At 45.0% G+C, this 25486-nt stretch overlaps 1 protein-coding gene across 3 annotated transcripts in view; it reads right to left on the bottom strand.

Annotated features, from left to right (window-relative positions):
• Positions 1-25486, bottom strand: part of DGKH (diacylglycerol kinase eta) — a 227940-nt gene that overhangs the window by 200856 nt on the left and 1598 nt on the right. For 2 of the 3 annotated variants that reach the window (XM_075563022.1, XM_075563024.1), the window contains exon 2: positions 17489-17695. In XM_075563022.1, the coding sequence (XP_075419137.1) occupies positions 17489-17695 (207 nt within the window). Of the gene's footprint in view, positions 1-17488; positions 17696-18324; positions 18634-25486 lie in introns of those variants that run through there. The other variant, XM_075563023.1, reaches the window with a different exon arrangement.

The raw sequence follows: 25486 nt of genomic DNA, 5'->3' as shown, positions 1-25486 counted from the left end.
CGTTTGTAGAATGTGGATGGCCCTCTGGAAATAGAAAAGAGTAGGAGGAAGCTGTGGAAAACAGGTAGCAGCACGTACTTACCATGGGAACCAGGATCACTAGATGAACATCAATCAGGGAATGAGATATGTGAGCGTCCCCACCTTCGCCCACCCTTTAAACTTGCAGCCGCCCGTAGGCATTACTACCAAGTCACATTGAAGGAGGCTGGGGAGGCCACCAGCAGCAATGGAAGCTAGCTGACAAATCGGTTAGAGGTATTGTTTGGAAGGGGCCTCTTTAAGACTGGCAAAACTAAGGAGCAAGGATGCTAGTACTTTATTCACACGGTACCAATGGCATAAAAATCATGACAGAAATGGAGCTAAGGTCTTATACCACTTTTACACTTACAGCGTACGTTCATTGATGCACTTGGTCTCAAGAGACTCACTTTCACGATCCAGTAAATAACACAGTTGCAAAATCATTTCATTTAGACCCACAAGAAACACCGAGCCCATGACAGCAACCTGCCAGCCCTCAAAGCAATATTCCGCACAGGTGCCAAGTTAGAGGGGTTCCTGTGCTGCGAACACCAGTGGGAAAATTGCCCGTGGACTTAACAAATGGCAGAACCCCGGCTTCAATCAGGATGAGGCACGAGAGAGACAGAACACACTGAAGTTCACTTTGAGTCTGCCTAACAGCCCAACCAGGTGAAGGTAATTGTGTCCATTTAAAAACTGGGAAGGTGGGCCTGGCACACACACTGATGAACCAGTGTAGGCTCTGTGGTCCCTACAGGGTAAATCAAAAAGGATCGCTTCTGTGCTTCCAGTTCATACACACATGGGTTTATTCCAAATAAAGTGCCTTTAAACAGGTCTCTGTAATCAGTGGGTGTCAGCAGACAGATCCTCTCAGTAATACACGTCTTTGTCATGTTAGGTCGCTTTTAAAAACAGGTCCAATGAAAACAGTGGCTCCCAAGAGGATCTGCCGGGCTAGTTAAACTCAAGGCAGAAAGGTCAGCTCAGAAGGTTATGGCAACTGTTTTTAGAATTCCATGATAGTTTTTTCTCAGAGGATGCAGGACAATCATGGGGGCTGATTAGAAAGAAGTTGTTGAGTTTAAAAAAAAATGTAATCGAGACTTGCTTTGATGAGAAGGCCAGGAGAGCGGCACTATGGACTTCTTCGCATCACGGTGATGCACCTGCTCATGCTGGAGGGTTGCAAGGGCCAGCTGATAATTTTGTTGGGAAACCTTAACCTCACCCACCTGACTGCCCGGACTGTGGCCCTTCAGGCCTCTTTTTGTTCCCCCAACTCAAAGAACATTAAAAAGAAATCCAATCAGAGTTCCTCATGGTCAAGGCGGCTGTTTTGACATGGTACAAATCAAAGGACGCATAAATCTTCAGAGAAGGGTTAGAGAGAGAGAAAGAGAGGGAGAGGGAGAGGACAGATGCCACCTTCAGCCCTGGAGGGACAACATAGCTTTACGTCTTAAGATTTTTGTTTAGTGAAGGTGTCCGTGATTTTGAAGCAATGCTATTTAACTTCCCTTGTACATCACTACAATAAAATAGGTTAGGAGACTGGACTATGGACCGTAACAGAGAAGAGTGACGGCAGCAGGGAAACTAGGTGAATGAAAACAGATCCAACAGGAATAAGGAGAACAAGGATAATGTGATCATTCTAATTACTAAACAACCTGTTTAGAAATTGTTTAATCGGATTCCAAACTGCTGTGAAAACCTTCGTGACAAGGCAGAACCTGCCTTCTCATACCACTGACGCGTCCTTCAGAACTCAAGCAATCCCGCTCTACTGCCGATGTGAAGCAAAGCACCGGGCAGTACTTCCACACTGGCATCTACTTTCAAATGTTCAATTGTATTTTTCCAAAAATCATTCTGTTAATATAAACCATCCATTTGTCAGAAGTAAGTTTTGAAATTCTACTTACCATTATGTAACCACACCAAATAGTGAACAGCTTGAACGTAATTTATTATTAAGCTTTATAATCCCAGCACATAAACATGTCCGTTCAAAACATGGCTGACTGGCTACCAGACAGTAGCCTGCTCCAAAGCATTGTGGGAGTTAGAAGATACATAAGCTTGTTTTCGTCCGTCTTGTGAGCCCTCGTGGCACAGTGGTCAAGCGCTGGGATGCTAACTGAAAGGTGGGCGATGTGAACCCACCAGCCACTCTCACAGGAGGAAGATGAGGCTGTCTGCGTCCATAAAAATGGCGTCCTAGCAAACCCAGTGGGTTAGTTCTATTCTGCCCTGTAGGACCGCCAGGAGCTGTACCAACGCAATGACTGCAATCCACAGACCAGGCTAGATCCTTTCTGCCCTCCCACCATGCGCGTTGTTTCAAACGTCAACCTCGTAGTTAATTTTAATGTACCACTGGCAAGGAAAAAAACTGCAAGTGTAAGTGCTTTGGGGGATTTTAAAATAGGGATTTAGGTAAATGATGCAGAGAGACCTTACAGAAGACAGAAGTGATACAAATCATAAGGTTTAAAAACGGTAAGTCATATTATGATGAATCATTGGATACATGTAAGGTGAAGAGAAAAACACACACTGCCATCAAGTCAATCCCGATGCACAGAGACCCTGCAGCAGAGAGCAGAGCTGCTCTCGGGGTTTTCCAGGCTGTAAACCTTTTCTGAGAGCAGACAGCTTCAGCTTTCTGCCACAGAGGGGCTGGTGGCCTTGACGAAACAACCTGTGTTTAGCAACATAGCCCAAAACCCACTGTGCCACCAGGGCCCTCAATTCTCAGAAACATACCTGCGGGCCTTCCTTCTGCACGTACGAAACCCAAGAATGTAGACAAATCAGCTTCCTTCAGGATTACTGAGCTTTCCCATTTGCACCTTAAAGCCATAATCACGAGTGAACAGAAACACTGATAAATCAGAAAACATATTCATTTATAATTAAGAACTTAAACAGAACTGCCACATGCCTTGCGATAGGGTACTGGAAGCGTGGAACAGACACTGGTGTAAAATTGAGTTACCTTGACCTACATAAACACCAAAGAGATGGATGAGCATTAACATAATTACTACAATACATCAATCAACTCCTCAAAGTCAGGGATGTTCATTCCCTCATTAACCCAACACATGTTTTCAGCAGTGGGTAAGCATTCATTTGCTAACCAAAAAGTTGGGGGGCTCAAAGGCACCCAGTGGCTTTTCGGGAATAGACCTGGCAGTCTGTTAGCTTCGAGGTGACAGCCAGGGAGGTCCTGCGGGGCAGCCCTAACCAAGAGACTGAATCGAACTGACAGTACCAGCAACTGTGTGGCGGGAGCGAGAGCAGGGAGGAAACCAGGCAGATGCCCCGTCCTCATGGAGCTTACACTCCGTGCTAGAGGGAAGGATGAAGGAAGCAGGGAAAGACACTGTATAAAGTGTGACCTGCGGGGAAGGCAGGTGGAGCGGCCAAGCTGAGGGATGTGCTGACGCGTCCTTCAGAACTCAAGGGACCTCACCTGGAAGTTCCTCTCTGAGGTGAGGGAGTTTCATTCACTGAAGAGAGATGTTTCTTTGGTTCAAACGTTACTAGCTACATGGGATTTTTGCAAGCAAAAGTCGCATTGGCAAATGTTGTATGATATACAGCGTTCACAACCATTTAAATTTTTAGATTTTCAAGATTATCTCCAAATTAAAGGGGAAAACAAGTTTGGTTTAGGGGAAAGTGGGTCCATCTTCTTAATGAAAAGAGGAAAATATGTGTCCTTTCTTCAAAGTCTTTTTGTTTTGTCTAAGCATGTAGAACATTTGAACATAAGGTAGCTTCTATTGGGACATGCAAATTTCCAGGTAGCACGACCTGGTTTCTAACTTAGCATCATATCGACGCTGCTTCATGCAAAATCATGTTAACAGCCCCTGATGGCGACCTTAAACACAGCAGAAGGAAACGCTGCCCGGTCCTGCCTCATGCCAACCATCACGCCCGTTGCTATAGACACTGTGTGAATCCATCTCAAAGAGGACTCCCACGCCCTCACTGGCCCACTGTCTTACCAAACGCGATGTTCCCTTCAATGACTGATGGCTCCTGAGGGCCTGTCAGAGGCAAACAGATGGGCAGTGTTCGGTTGTGATCCAGAAGGCTTTCATTGGCTAAGGTGTGGGCTTTCTTGTTCACCTGTCACAGTCTGGCGGCTCTAGGAAAACCTGCCCACCCTCCTGGGAGTGGAGGTTTCAGCCTCAAACAACACGCAAGTCACCCCAGTGCACAGGACAAATGGGCGGCAAGTTGTTGGTGGCCCTGAGGCAGCTTTTGCCCACAGCAAACTGAGGCACGACAGAACAGAAGAGCGCCTGGTCCTGCTCCTGCCCAGGCGCGCTAGGCGAGAGCCTGCTGCCGCCACTGCTGCGTCAACCCAGACCCGTGGTGGATGCAAAGTAATACAGCATCTGACCGTCTCGGCTGGCTTTCCTCCCAAGGTTCTAAACTAGAGAACTCACCAGAGCTAGGGTGATTTTTTTTTTAAGGCGTTTTCTCATGGGACCATTTCCTAAAGGGGATTTTATAGAACATGACGGTTTTCTTCGGAAAGTAAAGGATAATATTTCCTAAAGTTTATTTTAACATATAAAACACTACATCAGTACATGTGTTTTCTATTGTGTATCGGAAAACTCCCATCAAACGCCTTGCTGGGTTCGATAGCAGCAATGTAAACAAAAGAGGGCCAATACCCGAGGCGTAATTCTGATCGCCCAGTGATGCCCAGGTGGCATTTCACTCCTACTTGTCCTGGGACCTATGCGCCATCAGCCTGGACCATGTATTTTGCCACATAATATCAAAACCTATTTCAGTGGTCTCTGAATGTGCGATATTTCTAGCACACAAACTCACATGCATTTCGGGGCCTGAAAGAAAGGAAGGAATTTTTCACAAAACCTCGATATTTTCTCAAATGAGTTTCTGTTAGTATTTTCTTACTATATTATCATTTGCTGTGTTGTTTTTAAATAAGTTTTAGAAATGCTACCAGTAACCAATGGTTTCCATTGCTAGTCTTTATTTTACCCTTTGCTTATACTAAAAATTGGGCTATGCAGATGTTTAGCTTCTAAAACATCTCAGTAACATATTTAACAGTAATGTTTATAATGATGAATCACACCTGTAGGTTGTATGTTTTTATTTATACAGAAATTACAAATAATGGAATTTTTCCTTGCTATAGAAAACAAACATTAATGCTTCCTGCTAGATGAATCATGATGTTTTTATTAGTATTCCAACTAAATGGTTTATTCTACCTCTAGAATTTCTATCTAATAGCTCCCATGATCTTCCTTCAAGAAAATCTATCCAAGATTATCTACTTTAGGGAAATACATGTGGATTAAGCCCCTCTGACCATGGACTAGGGATGTGAATAGTCTTGATATCATGCAGAATGCATTGGAAAGTGGATTGTTGCAGATGCAGTCAGATTACAATTGAGCACCTTGTCATTTGATCTCCTTTATGATCCATTTGGCAGGAGCACTGGACTGTGATCCCCTTGGTCAGCAGTTCAAAACCACCAGCAGCTCCCTGAGGAGAAAGGCTGGGATTTCTACTCCAGTGAACAGTCACAGTCTCAGAACCTCTCAAGGAGTTGCTATCAGTCAGCATTGACTTGATGGTAGTGAGTTTGGTTTTGTTGTGGAGGTTGTTTTTTTTTTAATGATCCATTTACATTTGTTTCAGTTTTTAATATTTTGCTTATTTCTTTTCATTTATTAATCACTTTATTGGGAGCTCTCACAGATATCACATTCCCTAATTCAATCGCATCAAGCAGTACTGTACAATTGCTACCACAGTCAGTTTCACACCATTGTCCTCCTTCTTTAACTCCTTGGGATCAGTCCCCCTTTATCCCCTCCTCCCTCACCCTACCCCCTTCTTCCTTTTTGATTGAGGGTTCTATCTATATACTTTGTTACTGTTGTTACTTTGCTTTTCATTTTAATATTTCTGTCCATGAAATTCAGGATCGATAAATCTATATAGTAACTGGATTAATGGTTCTGCACAGGTGTGGCAGGGGTAGTTGAAGGGAAATGGAGAGCTAATAACAATGAGTACAAGAATGAAGAAAATATGTTTAAAACTGATTGTGGAGATAATTGTACAATTCTTCATGAAGTAAATAAACTACTGAATTGTATGATATGTGAATTTTATGCAACAAAACTATTGAAATTAAAAAAGATTACCCCCTTTAGAATTAAAACAAAAATTAAAAAAAAAACAGTAAACATGAACTTCTAAGCTGACCTCTGCCTTGGATTTCACGGGCCAGCAGATCCCCTCAATAGCCACTCTTTTGACTGGACATTACCCCCCTCCCACCAAGGGCACCCTAAGGAGACCAAGACTAGTGTATTACTCATAGAACTTCTCTGCCACCTTCCACTGATTGTGCTAACACACTTAAACAAGTTTTGCTTAGAACAGAACTGTTTATGAATTAGAACCCTAATAGCAAAACTTTTAAGCTTAGTCTTGTATTCTTATATATGCCAAATAGCATACTACTACATACTTTTACACCATAGTAGTTTTCATGAATAATTCAATTCAGAACAGTATGTCTGTTTAGCTAGACACTTGCACTGTTTCTTATCTAAATAAAAAAGTCAAATGGCGAAAACTAGGCCCACAACTGTCATTTTCATTCCTTAGCTTGTAAAACATATTTTACTCATATTTTTCCCCAAACATGTCCTAATAGGCCAAATGGAAAATCGCATTACATAACTCTTTTTTTAAGGCTCTATCGTGATCTTTTAAAAACAGCATCTGACTTCAGAGGAGTGAAAGTAACTGTTGTCTTTGTAAACCTAGTTGAAGGATTTTCTTCTAAAGTAAGTCATCTGAAGAGGTATAAAAAAAGAGATTCAATAATTCTGCAAATTCTGGCTAAAAGTAACATTGAAATATTATTATAGGTAATATTTTTTATATGTATGGACTCACTTGTCAGTAAGACAAGTAAGCTTACAAGAGTAAGCTTACGAGACTTCAAGTGCAAAGAGGCATTATAAAACCTACAAGACGGACATCAAGCGTGCCCCACGTTGAATAAATGGAGGGCGGGGCGGGGGCAGTAGGCAGAGAAAAGGGAAGAGGAGGAAGGAGGGCAAGGGTGGAGGGAGATGTCAGTGAAAAGGCTGGCTGACTACATGCATGCCTACTTGTACAGCCTTCAGAGGTAACGTTTCAAAACCACAGGAGTGAAGAGAGAGCCCGGAAGCCAAGGAGTCTGGAACAGGTCTCTTGTCTGGAAGCTGCACCATTCCGTAACAGTATGGTCGCTGGAAATCCTGCCGTTGGGCTCCCCCTTTGCCATTTATTCCCTTGGTATAGACGAGTGTCGGAATGCACCTCAATTCCTGAGGGGCAAACATGAGGCCCAGAGAAGGGACCCTATGTGAGGTGGACGTCAGACACAGCACGCCTCTCCCACGCTCCACCATGTCTGACACCAGTCGCACTATGGCACCGTGTCCTTCTCTGCTGGGTTTGACAAGGCCTTGCGATGGCCACACAGAACTCACGGGCCAACGTCAGAGTTACGAGTTTATTCGGGAAGTAACAGGCTATAACTCGGGGAGATCAAGCTGGACGTTAACAGTACACAACTGGGGAGAAAACTTCTCCTCTCAGGACAGCTTCCACTCAAGGCAGCTCGTGTTTTGTAGACCTTTCTTTCGGCTGTGCCCACTGGCGGCCCTTCTCTCGGCCATGCCAGCCAGTGCACCTTCTCCTGGCCATTGTACCTCTCTGGGCATTGCCTCTGTCACCGGGCACTGCTCAGGCAAATCTTAGCGCTCTTTCCGTTCTGCCAGTAAGTGCCCAGAGTCTTTACGTTCTAGCGACGAGCCTCCAGCCCAAAGGAGCTCCCTCTCTCTGTGGCCCAGCTCTGTGGACCCTGCAGTTTGCGTGGCCCAGACTGAGGCTGCCACTGCACGCTGGCTTAGGGGTCACAGCTCTCTTATGACGTTCCCGCCCTGAAAACCTCTCTGCTGGGTTGGCAGCTTACACAAGCTGGCTTGCTCTCTATCCATTTCAAAGATGGCCCTCACAGCGGGACAGAAATAAATCAATCCCCACAGGTCACTCATCCCATTAGGCCAGCGGTTCTCAACCTGCGGGTCGCGACCCCTTGGGGGGGAGGGGGTCAAAGGACCCTTTCACAGGAGTCACCTGGTTCACAACAGCAGCAAAATGACAGGAGGTAGCAATGAAAATCATTTTATGGTTGGGGGTCACCACACCTGAGGAACTGTACGAAAGGGCCGTGGCATCAAGAAGGTTGAGAAGCACTGTACTAGGTGGCTTTACTTACCTACTTGCACAGTGCCCTGGCCAATCCCACTCGGCCTGTGAAATACCCAAACCCAAAGCAGACTGCAGCCCAGCGCGTCCTGTTTGGCAGATTCATAAGCCCACAGCTAGAAAGGTCACACATAAAAAGGCATTTCACTCGGCACAACATTTCCCACTTGTAAAATTCATAAAGTGTTACACAACTGCTCAAGAAGATCCTGAATACACCCTACACGGCTCTGTAAACAGTGCTGTGGAAACGTATTTCTAGAGTTCTGAAATAACTTCAAACTCTAGTCTCCATTTTCTCATTTATAAAAGCCAGATAAAGTTTGCACTGCTCAGTAAGAGGCTGTATGGATCCTACCTGCTCTGGAAACAACAGAACACAGAGCAGAAACGTATTTCTAAACTTGTGAAACAACGCCCCATACATTAGACAGAGCTACGTTCTCATGGTTGGGAAAGCTCTGGATACCCAAACAGCACAGTGACCAGGTTACAGATCCCAGCTCAAGTCATCCTATTAATCTCATTTCCTTGGTGTAAAGCAAGAGCCTAACAGTCTTCTAAATAACCTCATCACAAGAAACATTTTTTATCACTCTACAGAAAGGGAGGGCCTGGTGGCATCGTGAGTTATGTGTTGGGCTGGTCGTCAACTGCAAGGTCAGTAGGTGGGATCCACCAGTCCCTCTGCGGGAGAAAGATGAAGTTTCTGCTCCCATAAAGATTTACAGCCTGGGAAACCCAAAGGGGCAGTTTCTACTCGGTTCTATAGGGTCACAGGAGTCAGAATTAACCCAAGGACAATAGGGTTGGGTTTGGGGGAGGGTGTTCACTTAGAAAAATAAAACAAGCAACTGTATAAAACAGAAACAGGGTAGACAGTATCCTTAAAGCAATTCTCAATAATGACTGCTAACAATGTTAAGTCCCTGTAGCAAATAAAAAATACAAATGTGTTTCTCAAGTGACTAACTAGTCAGAGAGAAACACACTCACTATCCAATAAAGCCACACAAATTTGCCGTGGGACACTGTCATGTACTGACACGTCGCTTTCAAAGTTCTATTCTTAGATAGGAAACAAAACCTCTTTGATTAAAACCTTTGCTTATAAACACATCTCCGGAGTAAGCAATGTCTAACAAATCCAGCAGGAGTGAAGCCCTGTACCCGGGAAACACAAAGGAGCCCCAGGCCACTTACAGTAGCGGTTTCATAGAACCATGCACCCCACCCACTGCCACAGCAAACACACAACCTTGAACTACGTGAAAGTTTTCTAAATTTAGTTGCTTTCAAATAATGCATTTAAAGTTATATGTAAAGGTTTAGTCAATTATTTATGATGCCTCTTATCTTTAATAATGGGACTTCATGTTTAACTTGTAACCAGAATGAAAAGAAAGCTGTTATACCATATATTACTGTACCAAGACTCAGAGTTTCCAGTCTGTATTTAGTTCACATTGAAATGGGAGCGAAGACGCAAACCAAGCTAAAAATAACACGTTCTACAAAGATGAGATTTTTAAATGGATTGAAATCTAGCTTTATTTGGTCCCTTGAATGCGGATCACATTTAGCAACACCTAAAATTTGCAGTGTTTAACAAGCCTGAAATGATAGGACCTTGCATGCCTTTATGCAGGACTTGGCAAACCACAACCACGGCCCCAGGGCAAATCGACAGGCCATCCATCGCCAGCCTCCCACCACCTAGTTTTATAGAGCCCACAGCTAAGGTTTTTACATAGTTAAGTGCTTCTAAAATGAAGACACTTTCCTTTGTATATAATGTGTTTTATTTTGTTGCTGTTGTTGAACATATACGCAGCAGAACATGCAATTCAACAACAAGGTGCAGACACATTCTCCCAGTAACCACGCTCGATCCCACTCTGCCTCAGAATCGTCCAGCCAGGACCAATTTGATCCCATAAATGAAGTTCTCAGATCACTGCCATGCTCCAGGCAGACATTCTTCACCTAGCAGAAAACGGTTGTTTGATTTTAAGAAAAGCTCAGGGGGTATTTTTGGTGTGCGATTAAAGATTATCTCAGGGCATTGACGGGTTCTTTGGGCTCCAAGGCTGCACAAACAAAATTCTCGTGGCTGGATTCCATGAGAATTTGAAATGCCAATCTACTTTTTATCCCATTTGATCAAAAAAGGAAGGATTAAAAAGATTTTAAAAGACTGTTTCTTGACATGTGAAATAGATATGCAATTCAATTTCAATATCCCTTTTAACAAAGTTTTTTGGCCAATCGTTAAAGTATTGTCTAGGGGTGGATCGGGTTAAAGAGTTTCAGTCTCGGAAACCCACGGGGCAGCTGTACCCTGTCCTGTGAGGTCAGTAAGAGTCGGAACCGGCTTGTTGGCAGTGAGGTTTGTGGATGGCTGCTTCACTTCAACAGCTGAGTTATAAGAAGTTGGAATAAAGTGCTTAGGGCCAGCAGTGCTCCAAGTATTTATTTGCTATCTAGATGTTTACAGAAAGTTATTGACCTCTGCCCTAGATTAATGTTAATTATTATTATTCAAGATAACTTCCTGCTCATCTCCTATCAAAACATCCAATTTCCTACTTGCCTCTCATATCAAACTGAGTTTCTGTCAGTATCACGTCGCAATTCTCACTTTTTAAATTATTAAATCATTTTATTGGGGGCTCTTACAGTTCTTAACACAATCCATACATCCATCCATTGCGTCAAGCACATTTGTACATTTGTTGCCATCATCATTTTCTTTTTCTAAAATCATTTTATTGGGGGATCGTACAACTCTTATCACAATCCATACATCCATCCATTGTGTCGAGCCCACGTGTGCATTTGTTGCCATCATCATTCTCAAAACATTTTCTACTTGAGCCCCTGGTATCAGCTCTTCCTTTTTCCCTCCCTCCACCACCCTTCCTCCCTCCCTTATGAACCCTTGATAAATTATAAATTATTACAATTCTCACTTTTTGACACTTTTCCAGCCGTGTTTCTGTTTTCCATTTTATTCAGTGCTTTACCTGATTCCGGCGTTTCTACCAGAACTGGGTTAACAGTTTTAAATAATATTTTCTCATCCATAACTCAATAATGGATGATCATCTACTTTGAAAAATGCTGACCAATTCTTCTCTGCCTTCCTCTGCCTAGGGCTCATAGTGAATTATTCCATTCTGCTTTCATAACCACATCTCATGAAGCAATGAAAAATACAACTTTCTATTTCCAAGCAAGGTACAGGATTGTGTTTATCATATTCCATGTTAAAGTAAAAACAACATACTAACTGAGGAATGTAAGAATGTAGTCATTATTCTTTTTGACCCAGACTGAAAGGAGATACCTAAGTGCTTGACACAATGGATGGATGGATGGATGGATTGTGATAAGTTGTACGAACCCCCAATAAAATGATTTAAATAAAAGTTAAAAGATACCTAAGAAGCCTTGGTAGAGCTATCTGATAGCAATGGACTGCTAACCACAAGGTCAGCAGTTCAAATCCATCAGCCACTCCAAGGGAGAAAAATTAGTCTGTCTGCTCCCATAAAGATTTACAAGCCTCAGAAGACCTCTATAGGGTCCCTGTGAGTTGCAATCGACTCAATGGCAGTAGGAAAGAGATGCCTTAATCCAGATAAAAGTTTGAAGAGTTTTCCACTGTTCAGGTATGTTTAACCTAAATTCAGAGACTTGTTAATAGTCTTGAACTTTGAGAACACCATAAACCTAATTAGAGGTTATTGCTAAGGTGATGACTCAATAGCAGAAAAGGTCATTGGAGATGTTTCCTATTTGCTTGGCATATGATCGTTGGCCCAACGCCGGTGACATAATCTTAGTCTTCCATTCCCTGTCAAATGAGAGGCCGCAGCCCTCCATGAGCCAACACGCAACACACAAGGTCATCCTCGTCCATGTTCCAAATGAAACTGCTGAGTTGATAATAATAGCATTCAAAATTTTCTCCTTCTCTGTGCCTACTAAGAAACTGTCCTCAACAATTAAGTCTGAGTGCAAAATCCACCTGTTAATGGCAGAGACACAGGAAGAAGAGGGAAGGAGGTAAGGAGGAAGTCACAGGACAGCTCTCTTGAGGCTTTTCCACATTAGTACCACTTCATGTATGTAATTTTCCCCCCCTTGCGTATATAAAACACTTTTTAATATATGTATATAAACCCCTGTGATGGGGTAGGCTATGCACTGACCTGCTAGTAACCTCAAGGTTCAAACCCAACCAGCTACTCAGCAAGACAAAGGTGAGGCTGTCTACTCACATAAAGATTTAAAGTCTAGGAAACCCAAAGAGGCAGTTCTACACTGCAGTAGTTCTACTGTATCCTCTAGGGTCCCATTGATCAAGAATTGACTTGATGGCAGTGAGCTTGGTGGCACAGTGGGCTAGGTGCATTGGGCTGCTAACCGAGAAATCGGCAGTTAAAAGGATCAACTACAGTAAGTCCACAGATTAGAAGTACACCAGCCTCTGTAACCCAAGGGCTGCAAATAGAACCACCCAAATTCGGAGGAACAGTATCAGAACTTAAATTGTGAACACCCAGCTATGGATGACAGTGGAAACCCAAAGTCCATTTCAGGGTCCCCACTGAATCCCCTCTGAGCCGAGCGGAGGGGTGCAAATGGCCTCGCTGTCAGACAGGGAGCACCGTAAAGTCGATGATGGCAGATGTGGTTAGGTCAAAATGGAACACCTTATCATTTGACCATTTTAAAGATGCTTCAGGTTTTTATGTTTTCTGCTTTCTTTTTGAGAGAGGTTTTTCTGTTTTGTTCTGATATTGTTGTTGGTTTTGTTGTTAGCTCCCTGTTTGCATTTTTGATTTTCTGTATATTAAAACAAGGGTAGATACGTCTGTATATTAAATCTAGAGTAGGTAATAATAATAATTAGCTAGGGACCTGGCTGGGGAGAAACAGGGAACTAGCAACACTGAGTACAAGAAGAAAATGTCCTGAAATTGACTGTGGTGGTGACTGCACTAATACGGCTGAACGATTAAATTGCCTATGTGACTTATTTGCCAATACAACTCATTAAAAAAAGTCTTATCCACAGAGGAGGGGCAGGGGCAGAGAGCGAGGAAGGACTAGTTAATTAAATGATGACACAAACCATGTTCGGCTCAACCACATGAAATCACCCATATCCAACCCATCTCCACCTAATGACCAAGCAACTTCCCATGGCACAATCTAATGTAACCCAACCAACCGGACCCACTGCCGTGGAGGCGATGCCCACGCAGAGAGGCCCCAAACAGGGTTTCCGAGGCTGTAAATCTCTGCGTGAGCAGATGGCATCACCTTTCTCTCGAGGAGCAGCTGGGGAATCGAGCCACCAACCTTGATGTTGCAGCCCAATGCGTACCCGACAGCGCCACCATGGGCCCCAAATAGAATGTCTGTCACATTCTGCCTTTCTTTCTTTTTTTAATGAATTAGAGGTATACGCGCCATAAGTAAGCAATTGCCACGTTCTCTCTCCGAACAAACCACACACAGATGAGTGTACACAGAACATTCCCATGAGGTTTTTATTTCAGAAATCGATATCTACATACGTATATGCACTCATGCACAGACTATTTTCTGGAAATACCAATAAAGTTAACAATGAATGAAAGGAAATGATTTTTCAATGTCTAACCTCCCTTCACGACATATTTTCTCCTGTTATCTGAATATTTTCTTGTAGACATGCATTATTTTTTCAACTACAAAAAAAAATCTTGGCACTTTTTCAAATGCCACAATTTACTCAAGGTGTTTGGTTACTTAGAACACTAATCAGTATTTCTAACACATGCCCTTCAAATACAGTAATTACTTAAGTTAGTGGCCTTCTTTCAACTCCGAGCCTAAACTGAGCCCGTGAAACTATGGATTTTTAAAGACACTACAATCAGTACTCCCTGTGTTTTAATAATTGTGTCCACATGCCAAGGCAGGTAAAAAAAAAAAAGTATGGTTCTGAAATAACAGAAATGTTATTATTAAACAAAAATATCAAAACTGGAAAGTTGTTTTTCACCAGGTCCTCTTCGACTTCGACGTCTGTGGAGGTCTCCAGAAAGTGTTTCCATCGCTCTCGGCCTTCCCCCAATGATTGTAAACTCTTCAATTTACACTATATCAAAAGCCAAAATGGTAGTCTCCGCATCCTCAGGGTATTCAAACTAGGCTCCTTTTCCATGTTCTTTGGGTTTGGGGGACAAAAGGAAGGCTCAAGGGACAAGATTGGGGACATAGGGAAGATGGGGTATGGTTTTCCAACGAAATTCTGAAACCTTGTAGCATACCACTGCTACCCTCAAAGACTAAACAGCTGTATTGTTGTGATGGAAAGTAATTCTAAGACACACGTGTTACTGAGAGACCTTGTCTGCAGGCTTTCACTCATCAGAGAGACAAGTTCAAGCATGTTTTGCGGGGAATACACGCAGGTATGAACGGCAACCCCAGCAGCATACTTTTTTGACTCACCTTCATGCTAAACAATTTTATCAAGAAGTTAAACAGAAAATTAACCCCCCAAAATGTGCCCTTTGAATTTAACACTCAGTCTTGATTATCGTGCTTTATCTCAAAACTATAGATACTAGCAAAATAAGAAAGTATAATCTCAGGTAGCAGAGTTCATGAAACCAAGAAATTTTACTAGTCCTAACAAATTTGTTGTGCTCCTTTGCTCAATTCAAGTTAGAACCATCTCAATGTCAACGTCAAGGACTCCTCTTGGTTGGACCCACAATCAATGCTCCTAGCAGTCCTCTGAGACACAGGACACAGTGCACTGGGTAAATCTGTTGCACAAGGCAGACCTCTTGAAAGTGCTGAAGAGCAAGATGTTACTTTGAGGACTAAGGTGGGCCTGGCTGAAGTCACGGTATTTTCAATTGTCTCATACGTGTGAGAAAACTGGATATTAAATAAGGAAAAAGCACATGAATCATGGTGCCGGTGGGGAACAGTGAAAGCACCATGGACGCCAAAAGAACAAACAAGTCTGCCTTGGAAGAAGCGCAGTCAAAATGTCCCTGAGAGGCAACGAAGGCGGAGACTCTGTCTCACATGCTTTGGACATGTTGACAGGGACCGGCCCCTGAAGGAGGAAATCAAGCGTGGTAGAGTCTGGGCAGCAAAAAAGAGGAAGGCTTATCAATCTTGATAAGATGGTTTGACACTGGCTGCGACACTGGGCTCAAACATAACAACAATTGGGGGATGGCGCAGCACCAGACAGAGTTTGCTATGTACACATGGGCACTCGGAAGCCCACATAGGCAGCTCTGCCCTGTCCTATAGTGTCGCTTTGAGTCAGAAGTGACTCAATGGCAGTGAGTATAGCTTGGTTTGGACTTCAGGTATTTCAGAGTACACTGTCACTCCACAAGGTTATCAGCAGCTTTAAGCTTTCTTCTGAGGTGCCTCTGGGTGGGGGGAGGGGGGAGTGTTGAGGGGCCCATCTTTCAATTAGTAGTTGAACACCTGACCATTTGCACCACTCAGGGGTTCCATATAAACCATCCAAAACTATGCTGCAATTTTGCTTATTCTTAATATAACTTATATAAACCTCATTATTTTTTTAAAAATCCAAATGTTAAAGTCACTTAGAAAAATCCCTACTTTGTTTAGCTTTAATCTAAATATACATTTAGCTCCACAAAACTGGAAAACTACACAATGGACCATTCCTCTCTGCGTGTAAGAGCCATCTAGGGCTCACAGCCAAACCACAGGAGTCACCAGTGGGGCAGGGGCAAATAGTGGAGGCACCAGAAGCTCAGGCACAGAGTCATGAGGCTGAACAGAGGAGCAGCATGGGCACCATAAGACTGTGTGATACAGCAACAGGATGATTTGCCCATCAACAGAGGCAGAGACCAAGGCACCGTGTGACTGAGAGGCTAAGGGCTGGAGAGAGACTCAGCTATGGGCTCCCGAGAGGTGTTGCTAGAACTGTATCCAAATTGTTTACTGATCCTGACTTGTGGTAACCTTTTAGGATATCCTAAATAAGCCCCACACACATACAATAAAAGTTCTACTTTAAAAAATACGTCCACGGATCTTAGGAAACTTAACTTCACATAAATAATGAGCTTAGTTTTGCACATTTATTTTTAAAGGGAACACAAAGGTCGAATGATAATATTGGTGACTTATTCAAACTCCACATCAGTACTCCCCACTGTTAATTGGCGTCCCTTAGGAAGACTTTAAAATTATTAAGAAAACAAGAATGCACGTGTTTTGGGGTAAGCCTTTGCCTATGTTGACTTGTTGGCCCTGAGCTTGGTCCATGCACAGCTCGTTCCTGCCTAAATTGAACCTCACAGGTCGAAAAGATTACTTGTCATCCTTACAATGCGGATGTGTTCATAAGACGTGTTCGAGGCGCTTGTGGAAATCTACAGCAGAAAGCCAGGCCAGCTGGTCCTCTGGGGCGATGTTCATCATTGACTGATGACCTAGCCCCACAGTTTCAGCCTCCCCCCCACCCACTGCTGGCCCCAGGGGTCACTCCTCACAGCTCACTCCGTGGGCCTTCCCTGAGCGCCCAGCCAGTCACACCCGCGGGGGGCTGGGGTCCGCGGCTAAGCCAAACGTGAGGGGTTCCGATCCACCCGCTGCACACGTGGCAGCCGACTTCCTGAAGGGTGCTCGCCTGGAGAGCCCGAGGGGATCCTTGGATCTGTCCTAGCGGGTCGCTCGCTATTCAGTGGGAATTTGACTGGACGACACTAGGGTTGTTTTTGGCTTTTTGTTTGCTTAAGTGGGAACTCGCAACAGGGCTTCGGCGTTTTCCCACACTCCCGCCGCGCCGCGCCGCGGGCTCCCTGCTCGGCCTCTGCCAGCCTAGCGCCCAGGGAACCCACCCGGAGGCCAGCGGCCGAAGCCCCGCCCCCGCCAGGCGGGCCCCGCCCCGCCCCGCGCCGGCCCCGCCCCTCCCCGGCCCCGCCCCACCAGCCCCTCGTTCGCCCGGGTCGTGAGCGCGCTCCCGGGGCCTCCGGCGCCCTCCCTCCGCCGCCCCGCGGGGTCGCCTCCCCCGCGCCGCCCAGGCCCGCCTCACCTTGGTGCGCAGCTGGCCCGAGGTGGACACTTTGCGGATCAGTTTCTGCGGCCCCTCCTGCTCCGCCTCGCTGTCGGACGAATCCTCTCCGGGCCCCACCGAGGCAGCGGCCGAGGCGACCGCGGCGCCAGCCCCAGCGGCAGCGACTCCTCCCGCGGCGCCCGGAGCGTGGTGCTGGCCGCCGGCCCCGGCCATCCTCTCCGACTCCTGCGGGGACACAGCACCGCCCGACGGGGGCGGCGACGGGGGTCAGCGGGTGGGCCCTGCCCGAGCCCAGCCCGGAGCCTGGCGCCCCGCCGCCATCATCTTCCGCTCCCGCAGCCGCCCCCCGGGGGGAAGGGTCGCGGGGGACCAGCCGCCTCCCGGAAGCACCCGCCGAGCTCCCTCCGCCCAGGCGGGCCTGGAGCGGCGGCGCCGAGGGGATGCCGTCTGCCCTGGCTTGGGACCCCGGGGTCCCCGTCTCGGGATGGCTGTTTCTGGGTTCCTGGGCCGGACTGCGACCAGCGAGGGTATGGAGGCTGAGAGAGACCGCAGGGTCCCAGGACACCCACTCCCAGGATGGGGGTTCTCCAGGATGGATGGGAGGGAGGGGCCTGGCAGGAAAACACCGGGGCAGCCCCATGGCCGACCCTGGCAGTGGCGAGTCCCCTTCCCTGGGATTGGGGCCGCAGGATGAAGGGAGCCCAGTTTCCTGGAGATTCCCGCAGGCGCACCCCTTCAACTGGGCACACAGACTCGCGAGTGCAAGTCCTCTCTGCGCCCGTGCTCCGGAATCAAGGACCCTTCTGTCCTCGGACAGGCTCACCGACCCCCAGCCCCCACTTCCAGGGCCGTACCTCTCCCGCCTCTGCCTTCGGACTGGTCCTTTCAGCTGGTCTGCAGCGGGGCGTTTAGTGCCTGGCCCACCCCCATCCAGAGCGAACGGAAGAGAAGAGCATTTTCAAGCTGGTTCGACTCCGCTCTGAAAACTTTTCGTTCGGAAAGAGCGATCCCTTTGGCTAACAGGAAACTGGGAAGGGCGTGGAGAGCGAGCAGAAACAAAAGCGTACACGCAGCCCAAGAGGACAAAATGCAAACTAAATGCCTAAACTGAAGCGCTAACCAAACCTGCCTGGGAGAAAACGATGCGTTCGTATCGTGCGAACACCAATACAGGAGCACCCAACCAGTTCAAGTTCTAGAAGAGCCACTCTGGAACTCGGACTGGAGCAGGAGGAAATGGACCCACTTACTACAGCCCCCCCCCCCCGCCCCCTCACTGCTGGTCCCTGGCCAGCTGGTTACTTGGCATCTGGGGGTAGCAGTCCTCCAGCTGGCTGTGAGTGCTCGCTCTCTGGGCAGCAGAGAACCCTAGCAGGTGTGGGAAGCTGGGAGAAATGATTCCGAAATAACATTCCTCTTGTTCTCCAGAGGACTGTATTTTAAAATAAGCCAGAAAGCCCCAACTAGACTGTGGCCATCTCCACTTCAGTAAAGCATTCAATCTCTTTGGCAGATTCATGCCTTCAGTGCCCAGGTTCCTTACTCATTCAATTTTGACTTTCACAGGCCTTCCAAATTCAGATCCTATCATGTTTGAGGTTTTATTTTTTTCTTTCAGTTGCAGTCCTCTCAACAGAATGTAATTGCCATGTCAGACCTAACAGTCCAAGAGACTTGAAGAAGCCACAATCTCAATACTGTAGTCCACGATGCAGACAAAATTCACTGAAGTGTCTGTTTCGTTTGAATAATCGGGATAGTTGCTGGGTAATATTACATTCTAGGAGCTGTTTCTGCAGCATAAGTTACTCTCTTTAGGAAGCCCACTCAAGTCACTGTCATCACCTCAAATTGACCATAGGACAGGGTGGAACTGTCCCCAGCCCCCATGAGTTTCCAGGACTTAACTCTACAGGCATAGAAAGCCCTGCTTTCTCCATGAGAAGATGGTGGCTTTGAAGTTGACAAACCAGCACAAAACCACTCTGCCACCAGGGATCCTTAAGGAAGAACCAAAACAAAGCACTGCCTTCAAGTTAATGTTGACTCATAGCAACCCCCCTGTGGGTGTCCACGACTGTAACCCTATGGGAGGAGCAGCTGGGAGTTTCAAACTGCCAACCATGCAAATCACTGCCCAACTTGGAACCACCAGGGCTCCTTAAGAAAGAGTTGGGCAAAATGAACATGAAGATCCCTTGTGGCTCTGCAGATGCTGTGACTGTACCTACCATGAGGACATTGCTGTGGAGGGAATTCTGTAAGAGAAAAACAGTCATTTGATAATGGCCTGTCTAGTTACAACTTCAATGGTTTGACAGTGCTGACCACCAAAGCCAAACCCACTGCCATTAAAGTGGATTCAGACTCAGAGCGATCATATGGGACAAAACCCCACCTCACAGGGTTTCCGAGACTATAAATCTCGGAAGCAAATGGTCACAGAAGTGGCTGGTGGGTTTAAAACGCCCACCTTGCTGATAGCAACCAAGTACTTAAAAAATGCCCAACTCACTGCCATCTAGTCAATTCCTCCGACACATAGTGACCCTAGAGGGCAGAACAGAACTGCCCCTGTGGGTTTCCTAACCTAATTCTTTATGGGAGTTGAAAGCCTCATCTTTCTGTTAGTTTCAAACTGCTGGCCTGGGGGTTAGAAGCCCAATAAGAATCCACATGCAGACCCCCTGTGAACAATGTCACGTGGTTAAGGGCCTGTTAAAAGAATAAACCCAGGTCAGCCCTCTTGTTTTAATGGAAACTGAGGTTGAAACGTCTGGGACCAAAGTCAAAATCGCATGATTCCTACTCTATTTTTTACCCTGGATCGTTCTATATAACAAAAGCTAGTCTCTGACCCCTTGACTGTCCATTTGTATTGTGGGGGGTTGCATATTGCTGCGGTGATGGAAGTTAAAAGACACTGGCTATTTCAAACACCAAGAGGGTCACCCAAAGTGAATGGCTTTCAGCAGAGCTTCCAGATTTGGAAGAAGCAATTCGCCTCTGATAACCTCATTAATAGCCTTCTCTGGAGAGACTCATGCCTACAAAAGGACATCACGCTTAGTAGAGGGGCAATAGAAAGAGGAAGACGCTCAACTGAACGGACTGACACAGTGGCTGCATGGATTGGCTCAGAACAAATGTGAGGATGGCCCTGGAGCAGGCACTGTTCTGCCCTGTTGTACGTAGGGTCCTATATGAGCCGGTACTGAATGGGCAGCACCGAACAACAGCAAACAGCAGTCCATCTCACATCCTAGGTGTCTAGTCACTGTAGGCTTGCATATTTGATCACTATTTGATGCCCATACCTACTTTACTCTCTTAATCAGAGGACCAAATATGTGTCTCTTTTTTATGTAAATGCTGATTGCTTTAAAATACTTTAAAACCGTTTCATATACAGGAGCTGGACTGTTTTATTACAGCAGCAGCGTCAAGGTACCCATTACTTCCTAAGGCTTTAATCTCCCAGCCAGCCCGCATTTCAGAAGGCCCTGTAACAAGTTCTAAAACTTGGATGTGACTTTGCAAGCAGAGCTGGTCTTAGCCTGCACTTACTAAAGAAAAAAAAAGGCACCCTACCTTAGAATTTCCCTAGCATACAGAATGCTCAGAATAAAAATACCATGTAGGAAGTTAGGGAGTTGAAGAATAAATCCTCACCTCAATTCCCACAAGAGACAGCTCATGGAAAATCCCTTTTCAAGTGCCTTCCTTGCAAGAAGGGGCCCTTTCCCGGAATCCCTATTTCAAATATCTTATCTACCAACTTCTTATCTGTCAATTACAAGCTTCCAGAATAAATACTCAACTTGTATACTGTAGACCTACAATGTGTTTCACTTCCTTAAGAAAATATAATAGCCATATTTTCACCCATTTTAATTTAGCTGAAACGGACCATGAAACAAACTTCAACTATGTGACACATACCAAGATTCAACTGAAAAGATTTCTTTGGCATTTGCCCTCACTTGGTATTCAAAATTCCACATAATTTCTTCATGGGTCTCACCTATTTCCTTTCTTACTGTTACCTCGAAATGCTTGTTTGGAACATAGTGCACCCTAAGCACACTATTAATAACTTGAACACAAGTCACGTAAACAGTGCATTCAAGATAAAATGGAAATAGGTTGTGTTGCCATTAAATTCATTTTCTACTTAGCAGGGTCTCCTATTCCATTAAAAATTGTATAAACACTATTAAACATTTAAGTTACAGAATATCTTACAATGATACCAACCTTATGAATATTAGGGAACTATTGTTATCTATAGAGGTACCGAACTCTGAATAGCTCTTATGTAGAACTCTGCACTTAGTGATGCCATACCTCAGAACACACTTGTTCAATTCTATATTGTATGCCTGAAGTTCTACAGGAGGCATTTAAAATGCTCGTGTTCTTGAGGTGTTGATGGGATCTGGTATCAGGCATAGAAGACCCAGAGCAAAAACTCATAATGCGGAGGAGGGCGGTAGTGCAGGGTAGAGGCCCAAAGCCAATCTGTAAGCAACTGGGCACCCCCTTAACAAAAGGGTCTCAGGGAGAAGACGGGCCAGTCGGGTGCAGTATAGCACCGATGAAACACAGCTTTCCTCTGGTTCCTTAATGCTTCATTCCCTGCCCCCCCACTATTATGACCCTGATTCTACCTTACAAATCTGGCTAGACCAGAGTATGTACATGGGTACAGAAAAGAGATGGAAAAAACAGGGAATCCTGGACAGATAAACTACTCAGGACCAATATTGACAGTAGCCATAACAGGAGGGGAAAGGGAAGGTGAGGGAAGAAAAGGGGAACCAATCACAATGACCTATCTATAACCCCCTTCCAGGGGGATGGGCAACAGACAAGGGGGTAAAGGGATACATCGGACAGTGCAAGATATGAAAAAATAATTTATAAACTATCAAGGGCTCATGAGGGAGGGGAAAATGAGCTCATAACAAGGGCTCAAGTAGAAAATGCTTTGAAAATGATGACGGCAACATTTGTACAAATGTGCTTGACACAATGGATGGAAGGATGGATTGTGATGAGTTGTATGATCGCCCAATGACTTTTTAAAAATACTTATGCTCTAGGACACATTCCCTTATTCAATAGAGATCAGACATCCGAAGAACACTACAGGTTGGACAAGAGCAGCCCATGAGAGACCGTTTTCAAGACACCTTTAAAGCGATTTCCATATTACAGTACTTGCTTATGTAAAATTTTCCATGTAGGACTCTCCACATGTTCCGTGAAAAACATCTTGAGATGAATCATATCAAGGGCACAAAGGTATGGTCACTCTTGCACCTAATGCAAAAACGTTCCATCCTGTAGCTATGACGCTGGTTTGCAACCACAAGGTTAGCAACGAGATGCCAACCAGCAGCACCTTTGAGGCAAGGCCTGGGGATCCAGGCCATAAAGATTACAGCCAAGAAACCCTTAGGGAGCAGTTCTCAGTGGGGTCCTCAGGAGGTACCAACCACAGGCCTGGCTTTCTATTGCTTCAGTTTTCCCTTGCAATGCTTTCCTTCCTAAATAGCCACTCGTTCTGAATCATTTCATCAGTACTAACTAGCATAAAAATATCTGGGGATAAAATCATTAAGTAAAAGGTACGTTAGCATCCCTCCACTGTCTAAGACCTACTTTCTAAACACTCTGGTATGTTTTAATTCTTGGCAGAATTCTAACTATCCATTTCTGTAACATTACGAGTAAAGAAAACCAAAAACCTCACTGCCATTGAGTCAATGCTGACCCAAAGCAGCCCTAGAGAAGTTTAGCTAAATATCTTTCTGCCTCCTTAGGCCCACCACCAAGGGGCCCAAGTGATAGGAAACTGAAGTCACGCTTGTCCTCCCTCTGATGTGATTCAGAACCAAAGCTAGCATTAAAATAACTTCACATCTCCAGGTCCAGCGCCTAACCAGGGTTAACAACAAGGCTCAAACACCTCTTGCCATTGGCTTTACTTCAAGTCACGACATGCCACGTGGGTCTCGGTTGGATTGTGCTCCATAAGGTTTTCCATGGCTCACTTTCTCAACACATCACCAAGCCTCTCTTCTGTGGCACCCGTGGGTGGACTTGAGACTTTGAGTGGACTTGAACCGCCAACCTTCAGTTAGCAACTTATTACATTAACCCAAGTTTATTTAAATCTCCCCACTTAACTAAATGGGTCTAAAGAGCTTAGTGGTCACATGTTGGGCAGCTAACAGCAAAGTCTGCGATTCAAACCGCCAGCTGCTTTTCAGCAGAAAGATAAGACTTTCTACTTTGTAAAGAATTTCAGTCTTGGAAACTCACAAGGGCAGTTCTACCCTATCCTGTAGGATCACTGAGTTAGAACTGACTAGATGGCTGCGACTGCCTGACTTAGCAATTCCATTTGTTTTCCACACACAAAGAATATCAGGTAGCTCAGCAACTGCCTCTCAGTTCCAGACATGGTTACATTTCAGGAAAGGGGTACTATTCTCCATACTACATGTCACCATCAAGTTCTAAGAGCACCTTTACTCTTCTGTCTCAGCGGTTCCATGTAGAATCCTACCAGCATGTTTCAGCTCCCATCCGAGTGAGGAGAGTCAATTGTCATGTGCACGCTGCTATAAACCATAAGGGATAATACAAAGATGCGTGCCACGTGAACACTGCCCTGTCCATTCTAATTATTCCTTTTCACAGAGATAAATGAGTGTAATTTTATGAGAGTGTTAAAATTGCCATATATTAATTCGGAAAGCAGATATTAAGTAACAACCCAGTAGAGTTCCAGGCACAGCAGGTATTAATTCTTGAACCCATAGAAGCCCTGGTGAAACTGTCTAGTAAGTATTGGATGGCTAATAGAAAAGTCAGTGGTACCAACCCACCAGCCTCTCTCTTGGAGAAAAACGAGGTGGTCTGCTTCTATAAAAAATATAAAAAGCAGCAGAAACCATCTAGCATCACTCTGAGCTAGAATCAACTTGATGGCAGTGGTTTGTTTTTGCTGCTTTTTTTTTTTAAGTCATAGACTGTGCTCCAGCCAAGCATTTTAACTTCCCAACGGGATTCCTTGTGAATTCTTGAAATCATACATATGGTAATAGGTGCATTGGTGGGAAAGGAGGTAGTCCTTTAATTCTCAAAGTGATCAATGATCCCAAAAGGGCCAAAGGAGTCCTGATTCTGACCAATTCTGGGTCCCTTCAAAACCTATTTAAGTTTAAGCCAATCACTACATTTCTCTTCCCTTCATTCAAAATATCTAATATGTAAACCCTAATGTATCCATCCTTTTGTTTATATTTTGTCAGTACTATAGATTATTTGTGTTTCTCAGGAACTGAAATACAAGTCTCTTGAGCAATCCTCAGCCCAGACTTGGTCTGACAGGCAGTTTCCAGAGTCTCAAAAATCAGTTCTTTGCGATTACTTGTCTGCAGTATCATTTTACGCTGCATATCTGAAACCTCTGCAAAATGACTTATTGGGAAAAAATTAATGATTTGTTGGGACAACAGAAAAGTGAGTGAAGGGAGGCATCAGTGTAAGATATGATAAAATAATAATAAATTATCAAGGGTTCATGAGGGAGGGGGGAAAAATGAGGAGCTGATACCAAGGGCTCAAGTAGAAAGCAACAAATGTACAAATGTGCTTAACACAATGGATGGATGGATGGATGGACTGTGATGAGAATTGTACAAGCCCCCAATGAAATGATTTTTAAAATAAATAAATAAAAGGATTTGTTGGACTACCTGAAGGCAAACCATTAACACACACGAAACTCAGTGTTTTGTTTAGCTTGGAATCTACGCTCTGCATCCATCTGGTAGCTGCTGTGTCCGGCAAAGCTGGTGTATAGTAGGTGTTGGGCAAAGGCTCTGTGAAGTGAAAAAGGCCTCTGGTGTTGGAAGAAAATAAATGCCATTTTTCAGAAGTGTTCCGCTGCTGGGTAAAATGTCACAATTCATTCACACATTTCTGTTAGGCCTTGGTGGG

This window comes from Tenrec ecaudatus, chromosome 11, assembly GCF_050624435.1.
Source record: "Tenrec ecaudatus isolate mTenEca1 chromosome 11, mTenEca1.hap1, whole genome shotgun sequence".
NCBI classification, from domain to species: domain Eukaryota; kingdom Metazoa; phylum Chordata; class Mammalia; order Afrosoricida; family Tenrecidae; genus Tenrec; species Tenrec ecaudatus.
The sequence above is the reverse complement of the archived record's forward strand: the minus strand, read 5'-3'. Positions and strand labels throughout refer to the sequence as shown.